Below are 25,424 nucleotides of genomic sequence, written 5' to 3' on the forward strand. Positions count from 1 at the left end.
CCTTTTAATGGGCCCCTTAACATTTTTAATGACTGATATCATGGCTTCAGATAACTCTCAAAGTACCTCTCCTCCACTCCCATTTCAGATAAAGAATCACCTTTGAATACGTTTATGCTTTAGGGCGATCAGGCTAGTCATAGCATGTTTTTCATTCTCGGGGTCGGGGGCAATTACATTTTTTACCATGTGGGAAGGATACGGCATCAATACATTTGAAGATCCATGCATTAGGTTCCAAATGTTTAAACATTAGGCATAAAAAACTTGGTTCTTCTCTGAAGAGCAAGGTGACTTATCCTCCTTAAGAGTTCCAGACTGCGAGCCTGATTTAGATTTCGGCGGGAGGTGGGGTTACTCCATCACAACGGTGACAGACATCCTGTCTGCCGAAATTGAAATCCCATTGTTTCCTATGGGATTTCGATTTCTTTGGACGGGATTTCCATCACTGTTGTGACGGAGTAACCCGTCTGCTGAGATCTAAATTAGGCCCAGAGTTCTGTTAAGCTTTGGACAGAGCTAATGAGCTTTGATCTAATAGTAGTACCCTTAAATCATCTCAATCACGCTAGAAAGATGGATAACTGTTTCATATGCATTCTCTTGCGGTTCATTTAGCCCAAAGTAGTATATATTTTTTAAAACTTCTCTTCCGCCTAAACCTCCGCTATTAGCATTTCAAAGTGCTCGTATAGTAATTAACTTCTCAAGTTTCCATTTGTATTATTATTAATAGTGCATTGTTTGCTTGGCTAGTCCTGTACTGTTGACTGACATTCTCAATAAATATATTAGTGGATTATGTATTTATGTATTTACTTTTTCTGTTTCGTATAGCGGCAAGCATCACCTTGTATTCAAAGTGCCATTGACCTGGATGGGCGCTGTGCGGGTTGGAAATTGAGTTGGATGACAGGGGGTTGTGTTTCAGTCCTGTCTACAAAGATGAGGAGTAATTTCCTACTTCCAACAGGCAGGCTTAAACAATGTCATATCTTTAATTCCTGCATTCTGCATAATGCCCTCTCCCAGTCTGGAGAATAGGTGTGGTGAATTTTAACACACTTCGAACAATGTTAGCAAAAACAACTATAGCTTACCTAGGTGTGACCATTAGGAATGTTTGAGGGCAATGTTAAAATCAGTCTGGAAACTTGGCAACTTTCCTTGGTAATTGCATAGGGGACACAACTTGTCCTACATGGAAGTCTGGCTATCACATCAAGGCTTTCGTTTTTAATGTAAATACAGTGACCTGTTTCTCTAATCACTCTTCTCTCTATATAATAAACAGGTCGTCTGCCGTAGCCAGACCGCCCAGGATATTGTAATTTTACTATTTGTAAAACAAATTGCAAAATCGCCACTTTTGTAAAAATCCCCTAATTTTTATAAAATATTGGCAGTAAAATCAGAGTTAAAAAAAACTCTCTTTATTGTCTCTGTGCTGTTGCTGAGCAACAGGCTACCAGGCAGCAGAGGTGTTAACTTCCTCTGTCGCCTGCTTTTGAAATGCACAGAGCCCCCTCCTGTGCAATTAGCTCATAGCCCCTCATCTTCCGACTTTGCAGGCGCTTCAAACTCACTCCGGACCACACACCGTCCCCTGATCTTTGTCACTCTTCTTGCTTGACCTCTCTGCCTCAGCTGCCCTCTCTTTCCCATTCACCCCTAACCTCCCCACATGTTTTTTCTTACGCGCCCGTCTCAAGGCTTAGGGGTAGTGCCAGCAACAAAGCCCCAGGCCCGGATTCGATCCCTATGGATCTTTATAAATCCTGTCCCCAGCTATGGGCGCCTATCCTGCTAAATGTTCTCAATGCAGCAGTCACTGAGGGAATTCCAGCCTCTTGGAGATCAGCCTGTATCATCCCAGTGTTTAAAAAGGGGGACCAGAACGATCCTAAGTCTTATTGTCCTATTTCCCTCCTTGATTCTTCAGCAAAAATCATGGGCCGGATTATTTTAAGGCATATTGAGGCTTGGATGGCCGATAATGAAACTTTGAGCCGGGCCCAGTACAGCTTTAGGGAAGGGCTTGGTACCCGGTAACAGTGCCTAAATCTGTTGATGATGATTTGGAAATACACTCAAGCTAGGAAGGGCACCCTCTATCTTGCCTTTATGGACCTCAGCTGTGCCTTTGATAAGGTGAATCGGGCTATACTGTGGGAGAGGCTTAATCAGCTAGGGATGGATCCTAATATTGTGGAGTTGCTTCAGTACCTCCACTTAGGAACGGTTGCAAATGTGAGGGTGGGGACAAATTGTTCGGATGCTTTCAAACTTAATAGGGGCGTATGCCAGGGTTGTGTCCTGGCCCCTAATCTCTTTCTTTTATACACAAATGGATTGTTAGATTTTTTGGTGAAATATTGTAGGGACATTCCTAAGGTTAATGGTAATAGTGTCCCTGTATTGATTTATGCAGATGCGTCCTTATGGCCCGCACTATGAATGGCCTCCGTGAAGCAGTTAGAGCCTATGCTTCTTTTATGTCAGCTATAGACTTAGAGATTAATTACAAAAAATCAAATATTATGGTCTGCAGAAAACCTCTTAGCATGGTGGGGGAGTTGATGATCAAAGAGCAAACTATTAGCTGGGTCCACGACTTCCCATATGTAGGGGTTATTTTTGATGATAAAGGCACATGGAAACCCTGTATTGCCAGAAGAGGAACGCTTTTCTATGCTACAGTTGGTGCTACATTTGATTTTGCTGCTAGAGTAGGAAATAAACCCATTAAGTCTATGCTTGAATTTTACAGGCGTAAATGTCTCCCAGTCCTGCTGTATGGTGCTGCACTTTGGGGGTATATGGATACCCGAGCCCCCGCCGTAGGAGAAAACCGTTTCTGCAGAAGGTTACTGGGAGTTGGCCAAAACACCTCTGGTTTCTGTCTTCACTTGGAATTAGATCTTGAGTTTGTACAAGACACCATCAATCTTGCTCCCCTCTTGTTATGGATCTCTATTTGGATTAATGAGTATGCCTCTTTTAATAGAGAGATTTTACGGGATTGCTTGGCTTGTGACCATGTGAAGAATATCCCCTGTCTCATGTATATAAGAAAGGCGGCCTACGAACTGGGGCGGCCTGATATGTTTGAGACTCCCGAGGGTCTGACCAGCCAAGATAAAAACTGGGTAAAGGATACTTTTGTGAGAATCCTGGGGGCCAAAAGAGAGGAGGAGGTTTTAGGGAAAAAATCGGTTAGGGATTTTACTATGCTTAAGATGGGGGCGGGCCCTGAGCCCTATCTTTTAGAGATAAGTGATGTGAGGGAAAGGTCTCTTATTACTAGATTCCACCTTGGGGTTATTAGAAATAATGTATGCTTCCCGCTAGGCCAGTATGGTGAAAAATCCATTAGACCTTGTCCCTGTGACGGGGTGTCTTTGCAGACTTTGACCCATTTTACATTATTTTGTGTTTTTTATGCACCTTTTAGGCGTCGTTTTTTTATTCCCCTTGCTAAGGCCCAAGGGTTTTCTGCAATATCGCCCTGCCTTTTTGTTGCTGTGAATGGCTTCTGATGTATTCGTGTGGCGGGGGCTGGGATCTTTTTTGAAGGGAGCTATCACTTGGCGCAGTAATTTAGAGCACTTTTAAGAATGGTTTTATAATCCTCAATACTAATGTTTTATTTGTTTTTAAATGAATTTTGGATTGACATTTTTATACACTGATTTATTGCTAATTGGTTTTATGTACTGTATTGTTATTTGTTTTTATGGTTGAATATTTTCATACCGAATAAAGTGTAAGTGTGCACCTCTGTTCCCTCTGTGTTAGCTATGGTGAAGGTCTGAACATCCATCTGTCTGCCCAAGTCTTTCCGTGACTGTCTCTGTATCTTCCTTCATGTGTTTTCCCTGGCTACCTCTCTAACAGTCTGTCAGGACCAGTGTCCTCCATGAATGCTTGTTTGTACTTCTGTTTGTCTGTCATTGTCTTTTCTCGACCATCTCTTCAGCTCCTTTTATAAATGTGCTCTCCCTGACCAGCCTTCTGTTAGCCTTCTCCTCTCTTGCCCTCCTCTTTCCATGACTCATTTGGCCCTCCCAGTGCCCTCCCCAGACTCTTATACCCCACCCCCTAAACTCCTGCTGCCCTGCACACAGCAATATACCCAGGGTGTCTGATGCCAGAAAGAGCAATTTTGCAATATTGCAGTCAGCACTCTGTGGCACTGAAAACCTCTGGTACCAGGCTCAGTGCCGGCTGGATACTATGCAGGGTTACAGATTGTAACACAGCACAGTATATAGCAGTGACAGGGCACAGACCATGGAGTCTTTTTTGTGGCAGACACATTTTCTGTCCATGACAAAAATGCAGCACATTTTGAGGTTCAGGCTGCACATTTTGCTTTTTTGAAGCTGCAAAATTTGCCACCTGAAGACGCAAAATCCTTAAGGGTCTGCCTAGCAGTGTTGATGCACACACTTATTTCATTCATAGGTTTCTCAAAGTGGGAGGTAATCCTAATTCCCTTTATTCCATCACGTGAACCACTGGGTCCCCCTGTAACTTGTGGCAATGCCTTCCACTAATATAAATACAGCAGCTATAAATCCTTACGCTAGTGGTGCTGGGGATAAGATCTTTTCCAGAAGGGTCCCTAGCAACACAAATGGGGTAATTGGGATCAAGTAACTAACTTAACTCATTGCATTTTTAAAATACATAAATCACACATTAACCCACACCCATCTGTCTGCAACTGTTGCAGGATGATGTGTTGGATTCAATTTCCCTTTAAAGGTCTTGGCCCAGTTGAATGCAACTGCCAGGTAGGGGCAAAGAGGGGTGTTCCACGACTGGAAACACAACTAAGTTGTGGTTATTGACAAACCTTTTCCCGAGCCATTCAGGAAATGGTCAGAAATAAACTTCTTTCAAGGGTAGGAGTAAATAAATAATTATGCCAGAGTTGGAATGTGCTTGGAACACCACCTTATATTGGTAGGTTATAGTGAAAAAGAATACTGCATAGTACAAAAAGTATCTTCCAAGTGGTGACCAAGTCCAGTTCTGAGAAGGCGGAAGAAATTAACTGGTGTTCTTCAATCAGGGGTAGGGTAGGATATGGTTAGTGTTAGAAATGGGGTTTCTGGTTGGCTAGGGTATGCACTTCAGCCAGGCAGAAACTACCACTCTAGTCAGAGCAAGTCAGGTACACACCAAAGATAACGTGTGCTCACACCCAGTAGCTTGGCACAGAGCAGTCAGGCTTATCTCTAGAGGTTTATGTGTTAAGCATTTGCGCAACACAGTCACTCCAGTGACACAATAGATACACCACAAAAGAGATTCCACACATGATTAAATAAAAATATGGTTTCTATTTTGTTTATTTATCATAAGACCAAAAAGTGTCACAAGTCATAAGTACTGTGATTATCGTGCAAATCCTGAGCCAGTATTTATTATCCTGCCTAGGCGAGAATAACAAACAAAAATGTCATACATCACAACATCAGGGCATGAGGCAAAGCAGGTAGGTTTCTGTCAGAGTCACCAGATCCTCGGGGTCTGAGCACGTTCCCAACAGGTCCGCCACTGAACAGCTCCAAGACTGTGATAGATAAATCACAGAGGATAAGAGAGTTCAAGAGGGGAAGAGGGGATTAGGAAGCGAACAGCTAGGAAGGAGACCTGTAGTAAGAAAAAGGTTAGAACACCCAATATGAAAATTATATCTTCTGAAATCAGTACTAGACTATGATTCTCAGCATAGTCATTCTGAAAACATGAACAATCTAAGAATTAAGTTTAAAATGACTAAGTTTCAAGATGGCCGGATACCTGTAAGGGAGTCAAGATGGATTAAATGAAAACTTTCTTAATCAAGTACTTTCCTTTACATGAGAATCAGAAAAACATTCTGACTAAATTTTAAACCAGTCATATAAATCCTTTTTTGAGAATGCATACTAGGACCATGCAATATTGCATCTAGAAACTCTGATCTTCTGTGTACTTTTAAAATGTTTCAACACAAATTGCGCATATTGTAGATTTATATATATATATAGATATAGTAAACACCATAAAAGGATTGTGCACCGTGAACAAATCACATAACTTGTCAACTCGAATATTACATGATAAATATCTTAGAATAGTGGCATACAATAAACAACATGAATTAAACTTGAGGAGAGAATCGTGCGTCTTGCTGATTCGAGTGTCACCATGTAAAATGCCAAGAAATGGTAGTACGCAATGAATATCAAAGTCAAATCATCATTAAACGAATCGCGCGTCTTGCCGACTCGCAAACCACGATGTAAATGCCAAGAAATAACAGCTCACAATGAATGACGAGATCAAAGTACATTGAAACAAATTGCGCGTCTTTTGCTGATTCTTAAGCCACCATGCAAATGTCAAGAAATGGTAGCGCACAATGAACAACAAAGTTAAAACACCATAAAACAAATTGCGCGTCTTGCAGATTCTTAAGCCACCATGCAAATGTCAAGAAATGGTAGCGTGCAATGAACAACAAAGTTAAAACACCATAAAACGAATCACGCGTCTTGCTGATTTGCAAGTCACCCTGCAAATGTTACAAACACTCAAGCGCATATTTTACACGCGCAAAGTACTCTGTCAAATCATAAAAGAATTAGGCCCAAGAACATGAGAGTTCTCAATAACGGCGTCGGGAGGCCAGCCCAACCACCGTCTTACCGCCCAGAACAAGGATCTCCAAATGAAGAATGAAAGTCAGATGTCTGGAAGATCAAATAGGCCACCGGGACAGGAGCTCAGGAAGTAGCTGCTGCTCTGCACCAGGACCTCTGAATAGTGAGCACTTGGAGCTGGGCTGGCTCCTTTTTATAGAGTCTTGGCCCAGCCCACAACCACACCCAGGCATGTTGCAGGGAAAGTCTCTAGAAGGTCCTGGAAAGGGACCACCCCTAACACACTCTGAAAGCCTGCAGCAATACATTGCAAATGAACAGCATTTGTAAGCACATTAAAAATAAGTCTTCAGGATTGAACTCTACAATGCAAAAGGTTAAACAACAACATATCAGCACAATGCATAAATTACGTTGTTTTGAGAGTGCTGGGTTTTTGCATTCTAGTTGCCAATAGAGCGCGCACTGCCCTGGTGTTGACAGGTTATCACTGTAATCCCATGAACACCATGTACTATTAGATATCATAATGATTATTTAAGTATCCACATGACATGATCAAGGTCTCGGGTCATACAGCAGTAAAGCATGATAATCCCCCCCAAAGGTCCTCCAGTCTACATACAAGTGGATTGGGCACTACATACCACCATAAGTGCCTGCGTAATTCCCATAAACCCCCTCCCCGTGTCATCAGCAGTGCGAGAGATGCAACCCTGTTTGGAAACACAGAAATCACAGGTATCGTACATAGCATGTGGTCACAGCAACCACATTCACTGTTATGATTGTGCTGTCATCTAAAGTGGCAGATCACCAAGCACCAGTGCATACAAATGCATTAGGGTGGGGTAGACAGGTACCTAAATAGACACATGAGGGCACACCACTCCCCATATGTGGACGTATGGTGCAAGGCCCCCCACCCCACTAGGTCGCATATGGTAGATTTGTGGTGGACCTAGCCATCCAGTTATCTCCTTGGTCATGGGGGCAGGATGTAAACTCACCTTCCCGTTTATTGCAGGAACCACACTGATTCTCCTCAATCATGCCATTCCTGGTGGTGGGACTTTGCTGCAATGCCCAGAAAAGGACTAGTGCTCCCAGGTCAGTAGAGTGGACCTCTTCAGTGGGTCCTGCACGGCAGGGAACTGTGCAAGTGGAGCGGCATTGCTGCACAATCCCGGCTTCACCTCCGCTCCGGGGCCACTCGCTGAGGGGGTGCAGTGCCTGGCTGGGGGACGAGATGGACCAGACCGCCGGGATAGGGTGCAGTGGGGAAGGCAGTTCCTGAGGGCCATCCGCCTTTGGCCTTCCCACCACACTAGTCAGTCTCCTGGTTGGTGCTGCTTACTTCGTAGCTCCATTCACCGCGCCCTTCCTGAAGGTGTGGCCCCACTACGGAGTTCCTGATGGCCAGCAGAGTAATCAGGTACCGGGGAAGGGTGCCTAAGCCCTAATCCCCACACGATGTGAGTCCCAGGGTGGAGATGGGCGGTGGGAGGGATGCCAAAGTCCAAATGTTATTCTCAATGTTGCTGCACACTCGCCACTTAAGGGGAGTTGAAGCGGGGCTGGCCACACGCAAAAGTGGGGAAACAAAGAGGTGCCTGATTGCGTTGTCATTGTCTGGAACCAAGCACTTCACTCACGGTGCGCCCGGGGCCACCCGCAGTGCTTAACCCTCATTGGCAGAAGAGCAGGGTATAAAAGTGATGGATGACGTTCCCCACGCACTCAGAAATTAAAAAGGAAAGCAGTCTTCATGTGCTAAGTTACTTAAGCCAAGGAGCAGGAACCAGCTCTCCCCCTGCACTGAACTCCTTGGGAGGCACTTGGAGGGGGGGTACAACAGGGGCAGGCAGACCAGCAGACAACAAGCAAGGGGGTTGAAATGGCAGTTCTTCCTGGCAGTCCCGTGGTGCCTGGTTGGGACCAAAGTCAGGGGCAGCTGGCAGCAGGACAACCAGCAGAAAGGCAATCCTGATGAATCTTTGGACCACACAGCAGCAGCAAGGGGCATGACAACAACAGAAGAGCTGTCCAGATAAGTCCTTTCCTGCAGTCCAGCAGCCCTTCTGACAGGTTCAATCCCAGTTCCCAAAATGCACTAAAAATCATGGATCGAGAGCCCCTGTAATTATACTCCAAACATGCCTTTGTCTGGGGGTAATTTGAAAAGAACCATTTCAAGTGAAGTACAGCACCCTTTCAACCCAGCCCTGTCTCTAAACAACAGTAGGGGGTAATCAGTCCATTGCACAAGGGCAGAACACAGCCTATTCCCATATAAGGTATGGACCATCCTCTGTCTCCCCAGCTCAGGAAGAATATCAGTATGCAGGCGCCTTTTCTGTCACACCCAGCCCTTCATGTGTGATGGCTGTCTAGAAAGTATGCACCAAGTGGAGCTGTCCCTCTGCCCCAGACGTGTACTGGAGTCAGGCTGCAAAGTACTAGAGTTATAAGCACAGAGGAATGCCCACTTTCTAAAAGTGTCATTTCTAAAATAGTAATATAAACTCCACCTACACCAGAAAGCAGGATTACTCACTACCACTCCAAACATACTAAACATACCCACACTATTCCTTACAGATCAGAAATTACCACTTAGACATATATAAGGGAATTCCCAATGCAAACCTATGAGAGGAGCAGCACTCACAGCAGTGAAAAACGAAATAGGCTGTTTGTCACTACTAGGACATGTAACACATAAAAATATATGTCTTAGCTTTTACATGCACAGCACCCTGCCCATAGGGCTATTTAGGACCTGAGTTGGGGGTGACTTAGGTGTCTTAGAAAGGGACTAAGGCCTTGGCAAGTAGTTTCCCTTGCCAAGTTAATGTGACAGTAAACTGCGCACGCAGGCGCTGCAGTGGCAGCCTGAGACAAGTTTAAAAGGCTTCTTCTTTGGTGGCACAATCATCGCTGCAGGTCCACTAGTGGCATTTAATTTACAGGTCCTAGGTATATGGTATATGGTATACCACTTTATACAGGACTTACAAGTAAATTAAATAAGCCAAACAGGTGTAAGCCACATGTTTTAGGTGAGAGAGCAGATGCACGTTAACACTGATTAGCAGTAGTAAAGTGCCCACAGTCCTAAAGCCAGCAAATAGAGGGTCGGACAAATAGGAGAAGAAAGGCAAAGGTTTGGGCATAACCCTGCAGAAAGGGCCATTTCCAACAGTTAGGGAGGGGCTAGCATTGTCTGTTCTCCCTGTGGTGCTGCAAGGGTTGTGTGGAGCAGGCTGTGTTCCTGTCTGTAGTCCTGCCCATGTCCCTGTAGCAGTTTTATGGGGTGTGCAGCCACACTTGGTGAAACAGAGTTTGGTGTAACTGGATCCAGTAGACTCCACCCTCCTCCACTGCTCTGGGTGGGATACTGCAACTCATAAAAAGGGCCCAATTGTGTCGGTGTTATCCTTACTAAAAGTATTTAACAAGTTTCTTTAATACCATGACACCTTGTGATCATAGTCACTGATACCATTTAGAGAACTTGATAAAACAGACATTGAGAGGATTCTAAAGAATGATTGACTTCTGACAGAAGCAACCAATACGTATTAAAGAAATTGAGATATGTACTTAAATTGTTGATTTCTTTATGGTGAATTATTGTCGATTTTACTCATATCTGATCAGGTTCATCTTGACATACCTGTGTACTCACATGCAGAATGGTTTAAGTTCTGTCATGTCTGTCAGAAAGTGGAGTAATTAGGTGGAGTGAGGGTTAGACCTCACCATGTAATACTCTCTACCCAAAGACGGTCCTTGAACTCACACTAATAAATCCTTAATTCAGTCCGGGTAGTGTGGCAAAGAGCTATCAGGCTTTATTAGAGAAACCTGTGTTAAGCATTTCAGGCCACCAACATGGACCATAAGCAATTAACATGACTCAAAAGAAATCCAACACCAACTTAGAAAAATAGAGCCTATTTTTATTTTTATTTAGACACCAAAATGAACAGAACTGCATCAGTACAACCGGAGTTATATATTTTAGAAGCAAAATTAAATCACAGCAAAAATGAATATTTATACTTAACGTTGTAGTCAATGGAGAAAAACCACTAATGACAAATGGCCACTTCGAGGTTGAGTTATGTGAAACCCTTGCAGGGTTAAGGTGGTGTGCCTCCTAGGACCAAGTCATGACAGTCAGTTCAGTTTTACCTGGCCCATGGCATCTGTGTGCAGAGGTGCCCTGCCTGTCTATGGTGCTGAGCGGGGCTCACACTGGTGCTAATTTTACAACTTACACCATGTTGCAAAAAACAAGATGCAAAAACTCAGCAGAGGCTGGGTTGTTGATGTTGGATGCAGGCTGCACAGTGTGCTCTGCAGTTGCAGCATTGAGTGTGGTGGTTAGTTAATGGGCTGGCAACCAACTAACCTTGGCAGCGATAAAGTTGAAGAAAACCTTTGTGAACTTCACGGTGCATGACGGAGTGACGTAGCAGCCTGAAACTTCGGGACAGGTGTGACTACAAGTCCCATAAGACACTGAACCACTTGGATTAGGGGGATCTCACGGAGGGCCTGATAGCTGTTGATACTTCGGATCCAGCAATTGTTTTTACCTGCAGTTTGTGGGGGACTAGTGGCAATAGTTGAGGGGAGACTGAGGGTGCTTCTGGCATCCACGGAGGTCCCACTGGTCGGGAGTGCCGAGTTTGAGCCAAGGACGAGGGTCGTTCAGACAGTTCCCAGTCTGTAGCCTCAGGGACAGAGTATCCCTCTTTTGCTTTGTTGCAGTGGGCAAAGTCTGGTCTTCTTCAAAGGTAGTTGTTCAAATATGAGGTTCTGGTGTTAGGGGAGTCCCCTAAATCCTACATTTATGGGATTTAGGAGCCTGGAGGCTGGTGGCCAACGGGCAGCTAGCTCCTGCAGCTAAACCGCCCTTGAGGGGACCACATCCAGTGGAGTGGGTCACGTTTTACTACCCAGAACCCTCTGTTCTGCCACTCCGAAGAAGACAGAAATCAAATTATAGTCAACAGACCTGAGTGCTCATCCTAGGGGTGTGTGCTGTCCTGCGTACCTAATTTCCAGCCTGACCTCAAGCAAATGTGCCTGGGGCAGGGGGAGGGAAGACTCCTTCTCTTGGGGACAGCACAGATGCCTATCAGGGGTGGTGAAATCTTTGAACCTCACTGCCCTGAAGTGCCAATTCACTAGCCTAGCTGGGTGGGTGGGAGGTGTGACCTCCTTTCTGCCTCAGCCTTACTTCTGGAAGTGTTTACACTACTTGGCAGGAGGTCAGAATCCTGTCTTGGTGGCAGCAGGTGCGGAAAAGCATGGGCTGACCAGCCAGAGCTCAAAGAAGTTGGGGCAGACGTGTGGATAGCCTCTGAGGTGCCACCTGGGTACATCCCAGCTTTCCCTCGACACCAGATTCTTGTCAGGGGAGAGAAGGCACATTGTTTGACCCCCAAGTCACTCATGCTGAAGCCCTGGGGGCCCCTTTACACCTATGCCCTGGGTACCCAGGGTACCATTTACTATGGACTTATAAGGGGGTAAAGTATTTGCCAATTAGAGAATGACCAAGTCAACACATCAGTTTTTGGAGAGAGCACGAGCACTGGGGCCTGGTTAGCTCCAAATTCATAACCATCAACATTGTGGCAGAAAGTGTGTGTGTGTGGGGGGGGGGGAGAGGGTGACCATACACAAAGGGGTACTTTCCTACAACATCTTTGCTCTCTTGGTATTGTATATACTAAACATCATCACCATTTTTAAGGTAAAAAAATATGTGTGCCTTCAGCTGAAAGGTTTTTCCATTTTGTTGCATTTATTCTATATCTTAAATTTGAACTTTTTAACCCAAATATAAAGTTTACACTCAATGTGTTTCACATTGTAAAAGAGCTTCAGCCATCCTGCATCTGAGTGCACAAGCTTAACCCAACCAGTTATGAGTGAAACATTGGGTTGAGTGTGTTGTAGCAGCGCAATTCAATATCTCTGCATAGCCCCATATTGTATACTGTTAACAATAGTTGTTTTATCTGGTTCATAACAATTGTCAACTGCATAACTTATGTCAGCTTATTCAAATGAGGGATCTAATGGCATGTATTGCTTTTGACAGGTGCGTTCTCTGATAACAGACCCATCAGCCCACAAACTTCTGATCCTCAGTGGGCAGTGTTCAGACCAGGAAGGAGACCTCATCCTCCAGACAGGGACCTTCACTTTCCGAAGGTTTTTTGAAGTTTTTACAGATCCAGAGGTTAGTATTTGTTTGTACATAGTTCAGCAGGCATGTAAACCAAACATTGCTTCCCAGAAATAGAGCAAATAGAACATCAGCTCTGCATCATTTGCCGTACCACATCACCAGAGATAACATAAAAAAGAACAGAGAAAAGGGACTTCATCCCCTGGAAAGATTGGAACATTCTTCAGAATCCAACCCACTTTAACCTGCACTGGCTCTGTAGCACAATGCATGACTATACAGGGCCTTCCAAAGCAAGTACAGAAGTGGGCTTTGTGTGTCTCTTTTGGCACAAAGGTGTATCTTTACTTATGATAACTCCACCCCCGATATACCTCCGTAAAGAAATTGTTGTCCAGAGATTTTCGTCTTTGATTTGTGTTTTTGGGTCATTGAGAAGTAATTTAGCTTGGGTGGACATTGCTGATCCGGGCTGAATTTATCTGGACGATATTTTTAAAAATGGCGGATGTGTTGCAGTGATTATGTAATATGTCAGGAACAATGAGACCTATAGACTTCATTTTGGTGTCAAAACATAGGTTTTGGGGATGAAATAGTCTTACAGAGACAGAAAATAACTCCTCAGAGCAACCCTTCCGTCATTTTCCAAAGTGGCGGCTATAATAGAGAAAGAAAAGACATATATGGAAATGAAACAATAATGGTTTTTAACCCTTTTATGTAGACCAAACAATGTTTATGATCTGAATATGAAATAATAATGTTTATCACTCCTGTTTCAGACACATTTTCATAGTTCACTCTATTAATTTGTTTCGGTAATCGCTCGTGGTACATTTGCAGAAGGTTGAACATCTGAGAAGAGCATATCAAGAGATATATCTTTTTGTAGCATAGGTTTTGCATGTACGTGTACGTGTACGTTCTGTGTGTAGAGGCTTTCAAAATGTTATAGGCTTTAGCACTCCATCAATGTGTTCCCAACCAAATCCATAAAGATCTTTCTCTAAGTATGTATGATCCAAAACATGTACACATCTTCTGATTAAGTAGAACGCTCTTTTAATGTGCTCATGCACAGAATATGATGTCAGTGGAAGGTCACGTAGCGGGACTGATCTATTGAACTCACTGCACAGAAGATCGTCAATTCTTAAACAATATGGCCCGTACCTTTTGAATACATCTCTGCAGGCACAAACTCCTCATTGACAATTATTCCACTTGCATTAATGGGAAATTCAGTGTTCACTGAAGCATCAGCAATGTTTTGGTGAGTTAACATCTTGTTCAATGTTGATGATCAGAATTTATCAAGTTACCCAGGTATGAGGGTCGAATTTTTGATGCAGACAAGGTCATTTTTTCCACTTGTAGACATTTGTCTGATTCTCTCACATTCTTTGACAGATAGTTCAAGAAAACTGTCAAAGACAATGCGCAGTTCTTGCAAGGTGCACACTGACATTGGTATCTGGAGAACAATCTGAACAACCTCTCCAAAGTCTTGACCATTCGTAATTGTGACATAAAGTCCACAAAAACAGCAGTTTTCAATTGGGACTCCTTTCCGAATTGAAATTATTCAGGTGAAAGTTTTTTTCAAGCCCTTGTACAGGTTTGTGCTTCACTGATTTGGTTGCAGCATCTCAATCAAATAATGAGTTTGTTGGAAGATCATGTGACAGAGTGTCCTTGATAAATTCACCCCTTTCTTTTGCTACATCCATCTCTCTATGTGCTTGCAAAAGTTGCTTTTGTAACCTGTTTTGTAGTGGCTGGTTGGATGAAACTCTTACTATGGCAATTAAAGCATGGAAGTTTAGCTTTAGTGAGTATGTCAAACAGCTTTTTCTCTTTCAATACAAATCTCTCCTTCTTCAGTTCTGCATGTGGTTTCAATCCATGTTCCACTACATCTAGTAGACATGTCTTTATTTTGTTATCCACATTTTGTTTGGTCACGAAGTTGTGTAGTCGCACAGGCTCAGCAATTTCAAAGGGGTTTCCTTGGTGCTGCATGAAATGAAGAAGGCTGTCAACATGTTTATTATAATGTTCCCCTCTTTTTCCCACTAGTTCGTAGTGAAGAACAGTTTCATGACGCTACATACATTTTGAATTTCTCATCTCTCTGAAAACATTGCATATAGAAAGGACTATGATACACCAGCTGCCATTGAGCAACATATTCACTTTTATATATCTGACCAACAATTCCCTTGGAGCTTTTCTGTGATCTCTGAATCGTCTGTTATAGTTTCATATCTGGAGCCACAGCATTGAATCTTCCATGTCTGTCTTTCACCACAAAATGTTTTGGATTCATTTTCTGTAGAGGTATGGTTTTCCACCTCTAGCTTCTTCACTCTTTCAAAATATCAGGACCCATATCTCAGGTAGTTTATGCAATCGAATTCACAAAACACAGTAATCAGTGACTCCACAGTCTTCACGTGCAGCTCCCAATGACCTTTCCAATCAGCATGTACCATATTTTCACTAAGAGCTATCATGTGTAAAACATTTCCCCAGTACTTTCAAAGTTCTTTGACAAACTCTTAAGAACTTGGTTTTCAGGTTTTCTGATTTTGAACTGAGTGTATTGAAGATTGCCTGGCTTTGCATTATGTCTTTTGAATAAGTGCACCCTGTGCCTTCTTCACTTCAGAGATTAGATATGCAAAACCTAATTTGTCATTCTTGTTCCAGAAAGCATTCCAATTACAATGTTTCTATAGCCTCAGATATGATGAGTATACTTTGTAATGAATGAACATAATGAGTTCCTCTCAATACTGGCTGGGCAGTTTTTCTTCCAAAGATTTCAGCCTCAAGAAGTGCATCATCTAAGTCACATCCACTGAGATAACTTCCTACACACCACAGCACAATGTTTATCATGTGGAAAATGCCCATCATTGGATAACGATCATGAAATTCTACTGGATTGCTCCTAAATATGTCAGATACAATACCGAAAACACCTTAATCGCAGAAAATTGGCAGGATAGACTGGTCTTCAAGCTGAGCACGCACATTTTGGAAAGTTTTTAGAGCTGTATATACTGTTGCATAGTGTGTGACTGGAGATGGTAAAAATCCCACATACTTCAGTGGTACGGTATTCTGGGAGATCAGAGTGTGACTTCCAGCCCACGGAGGATCTGGCTTTTCTTCATCCTTCAGTCTGCACCGAATAAGCAATAGGATAAATTCAGTTAAATCAGCTATGTGGACTGCAGCATTAGATAGAAGAAGACCCATGTCCTCAGCCACTTTGAAACCTTTTGGTAGACTGGGACGTGTTGATGGCGTGTAGTGATTTTGCACTGGTTGGCAAGGCAATTGACTTATAAGTTTGCAGCTTTGTTTGTTTATGCCTACAGCTTACACAGCTTGCTTTCCAGCAGCTACTTCATTGGTAAAGTCTTGAAAAAGCACCATGGCAGTAACTTGTGTGCTGTATGTTTCAGACAAAGAAAAGCTCTCCTGAAAATCCAAATTATCAAGAGCAGCAATTGTAAATCCTCTGCTGGTAAAGTGACTTGGAAGTGGTGGGCTGTCAGATTCACAAGATTTTACAGCATGAGCGGCTAAGAAGTTCCTGCTCCGTACTATGTCATTATAACTTGTTGATAGACCAATCCTATTAATTGAAGTGATTAGCTCTCTACTTTTGAACTTGTCATAGATTGCGTGGGCAGTCTTCATGTGTAGCAGAGTTTTGTTTTTGCTGTGATGGAAAAGAAAGTACATTTGCATGGCATAAGCCTGTTGGTTCATGGGACTGTCTTCCACTTCTTTGCTTATATCTTCAAAGCCATCACCAACGTTGTCAGCTTGTGTTCCAAACTCAAGAACTTTAGTCTGTAACAGTTTTGCTTTGCTGCTATTAAATAATGATGTAAAAAATGTTAAGACAACATCAGGCATTCTTGTTGACTTACATTTTTTAAAATGTTCCTGCTGATTTTACTGCATCCTGTGATCTTATTTTGGCAGCAAGAACTTCAGGAGTCAAATCAACTCAGAACACCAGAAGTGGCTCATTCTTTTTGCTAGACTGACAAAAACAAATTCTGCCATTGTACATTCTCACCAGAAAAATCTTTGTTACATTTTTATGGATGAATACAGTTTCATCAATGTTGACCATTATTTCTCTGATCTCACTGAGTGTGAACCTCTAGCCAGGACCAAGAGTGCCTTTAAAACTTCATTTGGTTTTTCAGAGAGTGAAAACGTAACTGAAGGCTGGCGGTTATGTTGCTGCCGAGAGCTCCTTGTACATTCATATTTTAGAATGTATGCACACATGCAGTTCGGTGGGCATACAAATCCGCTTCAAATACATTTGCCTCGCCGTTTAGATCAGCCACTCAGCTGAAAACTTAATCTTGGAAGACACTAGTTGCAGATAAAAACATGTTTGACCTTTGAGACTAACATACTCTGTACTTTGTTCTTTAATTAATCCCTTTGGCCGGTGTTCTTGCTAAACCACAGATAACACATAAAGATCCTCTGCTTTCTGATCAGTTGTTAGAGGTGGACGAGGGGTATACAGCGATCCTCTAAGTGAATGGGCATTAGGTTTGGTTGTCGTCGCTTTCTAAGAAGACCCGGATTCTTGATGTGATTTACTGGTTTCTGCTATTTTTTGACAAATTGTTTCCAGGTTTTCTTCCATTGTATAAAATTTATAGCACTTGTTGTTACAATGATAACATATTTGATCCTCCGCACCCATCAGTTTCAATCTTTTGTGAACTTTGTCTTGCCGTATTTCTGCAGCATCTCAAACTCTCTTCTGATCAGCCGCAGTTGATGTTAGCTTTTCTTTCAGATCAGTTTGGCACATTACTAATTTTTCTTTGTTGAAGGAGTCATCAGATTTTGTAGTTAGGAACACTCTGCTTTGCTCAATTTAAATCAATGGAAAACCCAAACCAAAAGGAATATTAAAAACAAATACCAATATGTTGGTTAAAAACATCTTTATAGAGCCACCATTTTTTAAAATGGCAGAAGGGTTGCTCTGAGGAGTTATTTTATGTCTCTATAAGACTATTTGACCCCCAAAACCTATGTTTTGACTCCAAAATTAAGTATATGGGTTTCAAGGTGCCTGAAATATTACATCATCACTTCAACATATCCGTCATTTTAAAAAATGTCATCCAGAATTTTTTTTGCCTGGATTAGAAATGTCTACCCAAGCTAAATTACTTCTCTAATGATACAAAAACACAAATCAAAAATGAAAATCTCTGGACAACAATTTTTTATGGTGCGATATCAAGGGCCAAGACTATGATAGATGGATGAAAATAATAGCCACCTTTTTTACTGTGATCTTCTAGTAGAATGTATTCAAACTCCAGGATATATGTCATCAATCCAGAGTCTAACAGCATAGATCATATCAAATACCCGGATTATCTGTTTCAGGAGTTAGAAGATAAGCAACATACATTTTGCATCTAGCAAATAGATGCAAACAATTTATACAGATATATGGTCAATGGTGAATAACCACATTTCTGATTTATTCACAAGCAAACGTAAAGCAAAATGTATTTGCTTCATTTTGCTTAATTATTACACATTTTGAAGATTCCTTTAAAACCAAAGACTTCAGAATACCCCAGGCTTACTAGTGTCCTGTGAAAATATGGGGCAAGATGTTCTAAGAATCGATTTGATAAAAATGGTTGACTTTTATCCAGTCGTTTCTGATTTTGCAAACTGACTTATGTACTAATAGATTGATTTGCAAAATCACAATTCGAAGATGGTTGCAATCCGACCAACATCATTAATTTGCATGAGGTAGGTTGCACATTGTGACCCACTGTGATTATTTACAATCACAGGTTAGGTGACCTGCTGGGATCACCACTTTTGATGCTTTTTAATAAAGCAATCTTTAAAAAAAAAAATCGGTCCATTTTCCCAAAAGGAAAATGGGATGCGTTTAAAAAAAAAAAAACACTTTTACTAACATTTTTTAGGAGTAGGCAATGGTCCTACTCCTAGTTTTTGTAAAAACATTTGCAAAGAGGAAGGGGTCTCTTTTGAGATCCCTTTTCAGTTTGCAGATAGGTCACCACTGTCTTTCAGCAGCGGGTATAATATTAATGATTTGCAACCTGAATTTGATCGCACACCATTAATACTTCCCATTGCAAAAGGCAGTCTGAAAAAATCGGAGTTTGCAAATTGAACCCTTTCTGATCGCGAAATTACTTAGTGCATTTGGCCCATGGTACTCAAAAATACAGGCTAGATCAAATAGACTCTAAATAACATGAAATACAGTAACTCAGCTATGTTGTAAGTAGTTACATTTCCAAGGAGAATCTGCCTGGGCTATTAACTTTCCTTTCGAGAGGAGGAACTATACAAAGAACAAGAGGAAAGGAAACACCAGCCAGCGCAGTTGAGATGAATATGTAACAATCCTCTATGCCAGTATTTCATTTTGGAAGAGAAGACAGGCAGAGAAGTGATAAATCAATCGCACCCTAGTCTCGGCAACAAGCGAGTTAGCTGGAGACCTCCTCCTTCCTTGAGAAGGAAAGTTATTAACTCGGTGTCCTAGCTGCATTCTGCAGTGTATGGGCTCTTTGCTCTCATCTGCATCGTTTTCAGAAACACCAAAAATAGCCTGTTGTGCAGAATGAGTCACAAAAGCCTTTTGGCAAATGTCATAGTTCTTTTTATATTTGCTTCTGCACAGCTTGTATTTTCTATAATTTTGTATCAGACTTCTGAAAATGTAAAATGCCTAGCACATTTAATCCAAGACAATAACTCGAGTAACATATATAGGAGACGTCTGTGTCTGTGGTGTTAATTAAATGTTATGCATTTTAGAAGAATATGTGCCTGCATTCTAAAGTGTACCACTCTTGAGTTGTTGAGCTGCGATAGCTGTGAGGCAGTCCACCAGACAAGAAAAAACTGGTACCTTGTGGAAGAATTAATAGCAATATAGGTCAAAAAGTACACAGGTAGTTTCACTTGGTACAGCAGTCAGTTTGTTCCTGACCTATCCTCAGGTTATCCATCAGAAGTAACAATCACAACCATTGTGATGGCTCCTCCCACTGAGACAGACAGGGTTTTTCTTATGAAAATATTGCTCACAGGGAGGTACCCAACATGAAATAGGTGACTAGCACTTGGGTGCCCTACCCTGGTTGAATGCTTTAGAAATAGCAATTGGATTATGCTGAAAAAGGGCAATGAAGTTTGGCATCTCTAATGAATTGGTAAGCACATTGGGGGTCATTCCGACCACGGCGGGTGGCGGAAGCCGCCCACTTGGCGGGAACCGCCAAAAGACCTTACTGCGGTCAAATGACCGCGGCGGTCATTCTGACTTTCCCGCTGGGCCGGCGGGCGACCGCCAGAAGGCCGCCCGCCGGCCCAGCGGGAAAGCCCCTTCAACAATGAAGCCGGCTCCAAATGGAGCCGGCGGAGTTGAAGGGGTGCGACGGGTGCAGTGGCACCCGTCGCGATTTTCAGTGTCTGCACAGCAGACACTGAAAATCTTTATGGGGCCCTGTTAGGGGGCCCCACGACACCTGTTCCCGCCATCCTGTTCCTGGCGGTATTTACCGCCAGGACCAGGATGGCGGGAAGGGGGTCGGAATCCCCATGGCGGTGCTGCAAGCAGCGCCGCCATGGCGGGTTCCTTGGGCCAGGGGTAAACCGGCGGGAAACCGCTGGTTGCCCTTTTCTGACCGCGGCTTTACCGCCGCGGTCAGAATGGCCCTGGAAGCACCGCCAGCCTGTTGGCGGTGCTTCCGCGGTCCCCGGCCCCCCAAGGGTATTGAGAGGTGTTTAAAGCAATATTATAGTTACAACAGCTTCCAGTAGTTGACACTGTGTTACTTGCTATCTAAATACATGTTTACCTCGTCATACACCAATTACATTTTATTGTCTTTCAATTGAATGTCATTTGAATATGAAGCCGTTACTTCCTATTAATCGTTTGCATATCCTCAGAATCCAGGAACAAACCTCTCCATACCTAGGCTCAAGACACTTCCTCCATCTCCACTATCCAGCTCCCTAATCATACCCTCCAACCAGAAATAAGACATTCAGCAACTTCATTCAGGTTCCCAGTGAACACCGAAACTGCTCTGTCTCCAGGACTACTCACTGAGCTGTACCATGCATACCACATAATTGTCGATCTGCAGTTAAACACTGCAGTAGTTTTCAGATTCAATTATAGACCTCAACCTTGATATCCTAATCCTCACAGAAAATTGTCTGAATGACGCTGTAAACAATGTCCTATGCCACTTTCTCCCTTCATATTACTCCATTCTCTGTTGTGACTGTGAAATAAGACAAGGTAGTGGTATAGCAGTAAATCATAGGAGTATGCTTAGCAGCTAATTACTTGCAACCGGTAATTTACCTTCCTTCCAATGCCCGTCTTTTGAAATCGGTGCCCACAAAAACTCAAAATGAATTTCATATAGCACCTTCCTGGTGAAAACAACATGTACTTCAAGAAATGCATTGCATTTATATGATCTCCAACTTCACTGCTGATATGCTCAGGGCCCTTCACCTTCCTTGGAAACTCCAGTCTTCACTGGAGTGAAGATAAAATCAAACCCATTAACTTATTCCCTTCTTTTCTACAGGACAACAACGTCCTTCAACACATTCAGAAGGCAACACACTTCAAAGGGTCTTTTCCTGTTTCATTATCTCCAAGGCCACATTTTAGACTGCTGAAGACCCATTTTCTGTGTGTAAGAAAGTGGATTATTAGTTGAGTGGAGGAGATTCCACCACAAGTACAAATGTCACTATCTTGTCACTATCTTCTTTGGTCCAGTAAATTTAAACCCGAGCTCAACCCCTGGTAGGTGTGGCAGAGAGCAGACCTGCTTAACGTAGGAAAATGTGTAAAGCATTTAGAAGTACCAAACAGTTAAAAATTCAAACATACATCACAGTAAAACTACCACGCAAATGTTTTAAAAAATAGAAAAAACTTTAATTAACAAAATGTCACAAAACAACAAAAATCCAAAAAGGGCAACCGGATACATGTATTTTTGACATTTTGAATAAGAATAGCACCAAAAGCATTAAGCACCAATGCGGGCCAACTGGCCACGGAAGACCAGGACCTAGGGGTGATTTGAGGCTGACCGTGATGGAGCACAGGTTGTATACACCAACCAGGTTTGATCCAGTCAGACATTTTACTTTTATACATTTCTTTTTTCTGTAAATCAAACTCCTTCATGGGTCAATGCAGCAGGCTGTATCTGAGAAGTGCTCCACAAAATGGGCACTTGCTAAGGTCCTGGTGAAGCCGTTGGTTTAGGCGGGAAAAGATCAGAGTGAGCAAAATAAAAATTTGTGCCCAGCTCGATACTTATGGTGTCTTCTCCCGGTAATGTTTGTTTCGTTTGGATTAAGGGCTTGATTTAGATTTTGGCAGACGGGTTACTCCATCACAGTGGTGACAGATATTCCATCTGCCGAAATATAAATCCCATTATTTCCTGTGGGATTTATATTTCGGTGGATGAGGTATCCGTCACCATTGTGATGGAGTACACTGTCCCTTTTTGGGAGTTTGGAATCTTCCGGTGAGGCAAGGGTGCAGACGATAGCGGAACTGGGCTCTATGAAGCTGGATACCTTCTCTGTGATGTCCCACTCAAACAGATCAGACCCGTTGAAATCTGAATCTTCAGCCCAGTGGCAATGCACCTTGGTCGGATCGACTTGGTAGGTTTGTCCCTCTCCTGTGCAGGTTTTTGAAGCCAAAAAGATTTTACATCCCAGGTTCTTCAGGATGTTAGGAGAGGTACACTTTGACACAGCCCAGGGTACCAAGACCACTGGAACAGCACTAAGACACACTGGCAGAAGACTTCAAGAGGGTCCAAGGCAGGTCCAGTTGGAACTGGTCAGCTGGGCTCTTCCAGGAAATAGCTTCTTGCAGCTTGTGTGTCCCTGTAGCTTAACAGAAGGTCAGCTATCTGACCCTTGGAGTCCACTTCTTTGTCCTGAGAACAAGTGGGAGCAGGCCCAGCCCTTCAATTCTCCTTCTTCTGTTCTTTCTCAGGTCTAGAGTGCTCCGGAGGGGGCCACCAGTGGTGCCACATTAATGCCTGGCACTAGTCCATGGGTGGAGGTGTCTCCTGGCCCCACCTAATCAATAGAGTAAAAGCTCCTAGGGGTAACCCTGCCTACGTTTGCAGCAGTTATTTCATGCCATACTGCAAACAAACCCACAGTGCCCCTCTCTGGCTTAATCCAAGGTGGCTCACCACTGAGGTGTGGTCAGGAAAGAGAACAACCCATCCTCTGTGGTTACTCTAAATCAGTTCTAGCAGCAACCCCCTCACCTCTGGGAAAAAGGCATGCCCGGATGTCAACTGACATTTGCCAGTGGCAGGGCCGGCCTCTTTGAAGTCAATCAAGTACCTGGGTACTGCTAAAACGGTTATCCTGCCAGAGGAGCAGTAACACTTCCCCACATCCAGGCCTTTGTTTCTGCTCTGAGAGCAGTCTTCACACCTAATGAAAGGTTTAAGCACACAGAAGGCTGCAGCCAGATGCTAATGCAAATTAGCCTCTAGAGCCTTTGGACAGGGAAAAGGTAACTTTTTAAAAGTACCTATTCCCTAATATGTATTAAGCATCCGACTTTACATGTGAATTGTCCTTTTAATGAACACTAGAGATTCCAATACTGACATTTCTAACTGTTTCCTACGTGAAGATAGAATTATTACATTTAATAGGGATCCCAGTGTTTCTGTAAGGAACCACCAGATTAGCTACAGTGCAAAAAGCTTTTAAGTGCTAGTCACAAATGACATATTTCATATTAATTTTTCCACATATCCTACTTTTATATACCATGCACCCTGCCTCATGGGTTATTAGGCCTATTAGGGGTGACTTGTTAATATTTGATGGAAAGTTTAGGACTGTAAAAAGGGTTTTCTGACAGGTCATGTTGCAGTTCTTAAACTACCACAGGCAGCATACAATTGTAGACCTGAAGCCATGTTTACATTGTCACTGAAGTAGGTATCTGAATAGGTGCTGCTGCCCACTAGTGAAATATAACTTACAGGTACTAGGGATACTTTGGACCATATTCTAATGACTTATAGGTAAGTTAAATATCGCAATCAGCAATATAACCAATTGTGACATGTTGTAAGGGTCAGATCACATGCACTTGGGCCTAGTTAGCAGACTCCCAGTGCACAAAACCATGATCAGTCCATGGAAAATGTGTGTCACCGCACAAAAAGAGGCATTTTCCTACAATGAAAATTGGTCCAACCACCTGCAAATTCCTTTCAAGCTATCCATTGCCCAACCAAAAATGTTGGACCAATTCAGGATAGAAAACCATGGTTCTACGACACTAAAAACATTAGCATCAACAACCTGCCTAAGAAGGCTTGGGATGTTCTTCCCATCCCTAATCTTGAGCAGGACATCAATTCTACAACAGAAGGATACAACAAATGCATGGTAACCTAAGTAATGAATATGGTCCACCAAAATGGAAGCGTAAACACCCAAAGTCTTCTCTCCCGTGGTTCTCAAAGGATTTGTTTATAGAAATGATTCATCCGAGGCATCTTGAGAAAATCTGGAGACCAGCACTCTCACTCTTAAATCTTACTATTCTCAGGGCCACATGGAGAATCTACAAATCAAACATTTCCAAGGCTAAATCGAGCCAGTTTAAATCCATGCTTGATGGTACTAAAAGTCATCCATAATTACTTTTTAATATCATCAAAACAGTTGATCTCCCATCCCTAATCAGCACAGTCGCCATACCACCATCTAAATGTGAAGAACTTGTGATATCCTGTGCAAAGAAAGTAAAGTCTGTTGAGCGATCGCTTGCATCAAAAGCCACTTTCCCAGATGAATGCACGCTGACCCACACAGCCCAGTGGTACTGGTGGCACCTTGACAGAATCTTTGAGTCAGTTACTTGAAACTGTAACTAAGGTTAAACTTTCCAGTTACCTCTCTTACTCTTTGCCTGGCTCCCCGAGAAGGGAAATGGATAAGATGCTCCTACCATACTGAACCTCTCTACTGATCTCCTCGCTGAAAAAAGTGCTCTCTCCAACAGTCCAAAATTCAACTAGATCTTCCCCATGCTAAACAAATCTAAACTTTTACACCAATGACCTGAACAGCTTTCACCCAATTTCAACACATCCTTTGTTAAGGGAAGGTATTATAAAGTTGCTTAGCATCACAACTATGACTCCATCAAGTCTCATAACGTTTTTGATGTTTTCCAATCTGGCTTCTGGCAGGGTTGTAGCACAGAAACTGACATTTTGCAAATTGTGAATGACTCACTCCTTCTCTTAGAACTCATGTCCTGAGAGTCCTGGACCTTTTGTCTGCCTTTGATACAGTCGGGCATCATGCTCTGATCAGCATTCTGAGGGAAGGGATGAGCATCTATGGAACACCCTTGAAGTGGTTTGACTCCT

The 25,424-nt window shown here is 42.8% G+C and overlaps 1 protein-coding gene across 4 annotated transcripts in view; it reads left to right on the forward strand.

Annotated features, from left to right (window-relative positions):
* The window catches only part of MAP1A (microtubule associated protein 1A), a 598,226-nt gene that overhangs the window by 493,950 nt on the left and 78,852 nt on the right, over positions 1–25,424 (forward strand). For all 4 annotated transcript variants that reach the window (XM_069222605.1, XM_069222606.1, XM_069222607.1 and 1 more), the window contains one exon: positions 12,787–12,927. In XM_069222605.1, coding sequence (XP_069078706.1) covers positions 12,787–12,927 — 141 coding nt within the window. The remainder of the gene's footprint in view (positions 1–12,786; positions 12,928–25,424) is intronic.

The sequence above is a fragment of the Pleurodeles waltl genome, chromosome 3_1, assembly GCF_031143425.1.
Source record: "Pleurodeles waltl isolate 20211129_DDA chromosome 3_1, aPleWal1.hap1.20221129, whole genome shotgun sequence".
Classification (NCBI taxonomy): Eukaryota; Metazoa; Chordata; class Amphibia; order Caudata; family Salamandridae; genus Pleurodeles; species Pleurodeles waltl.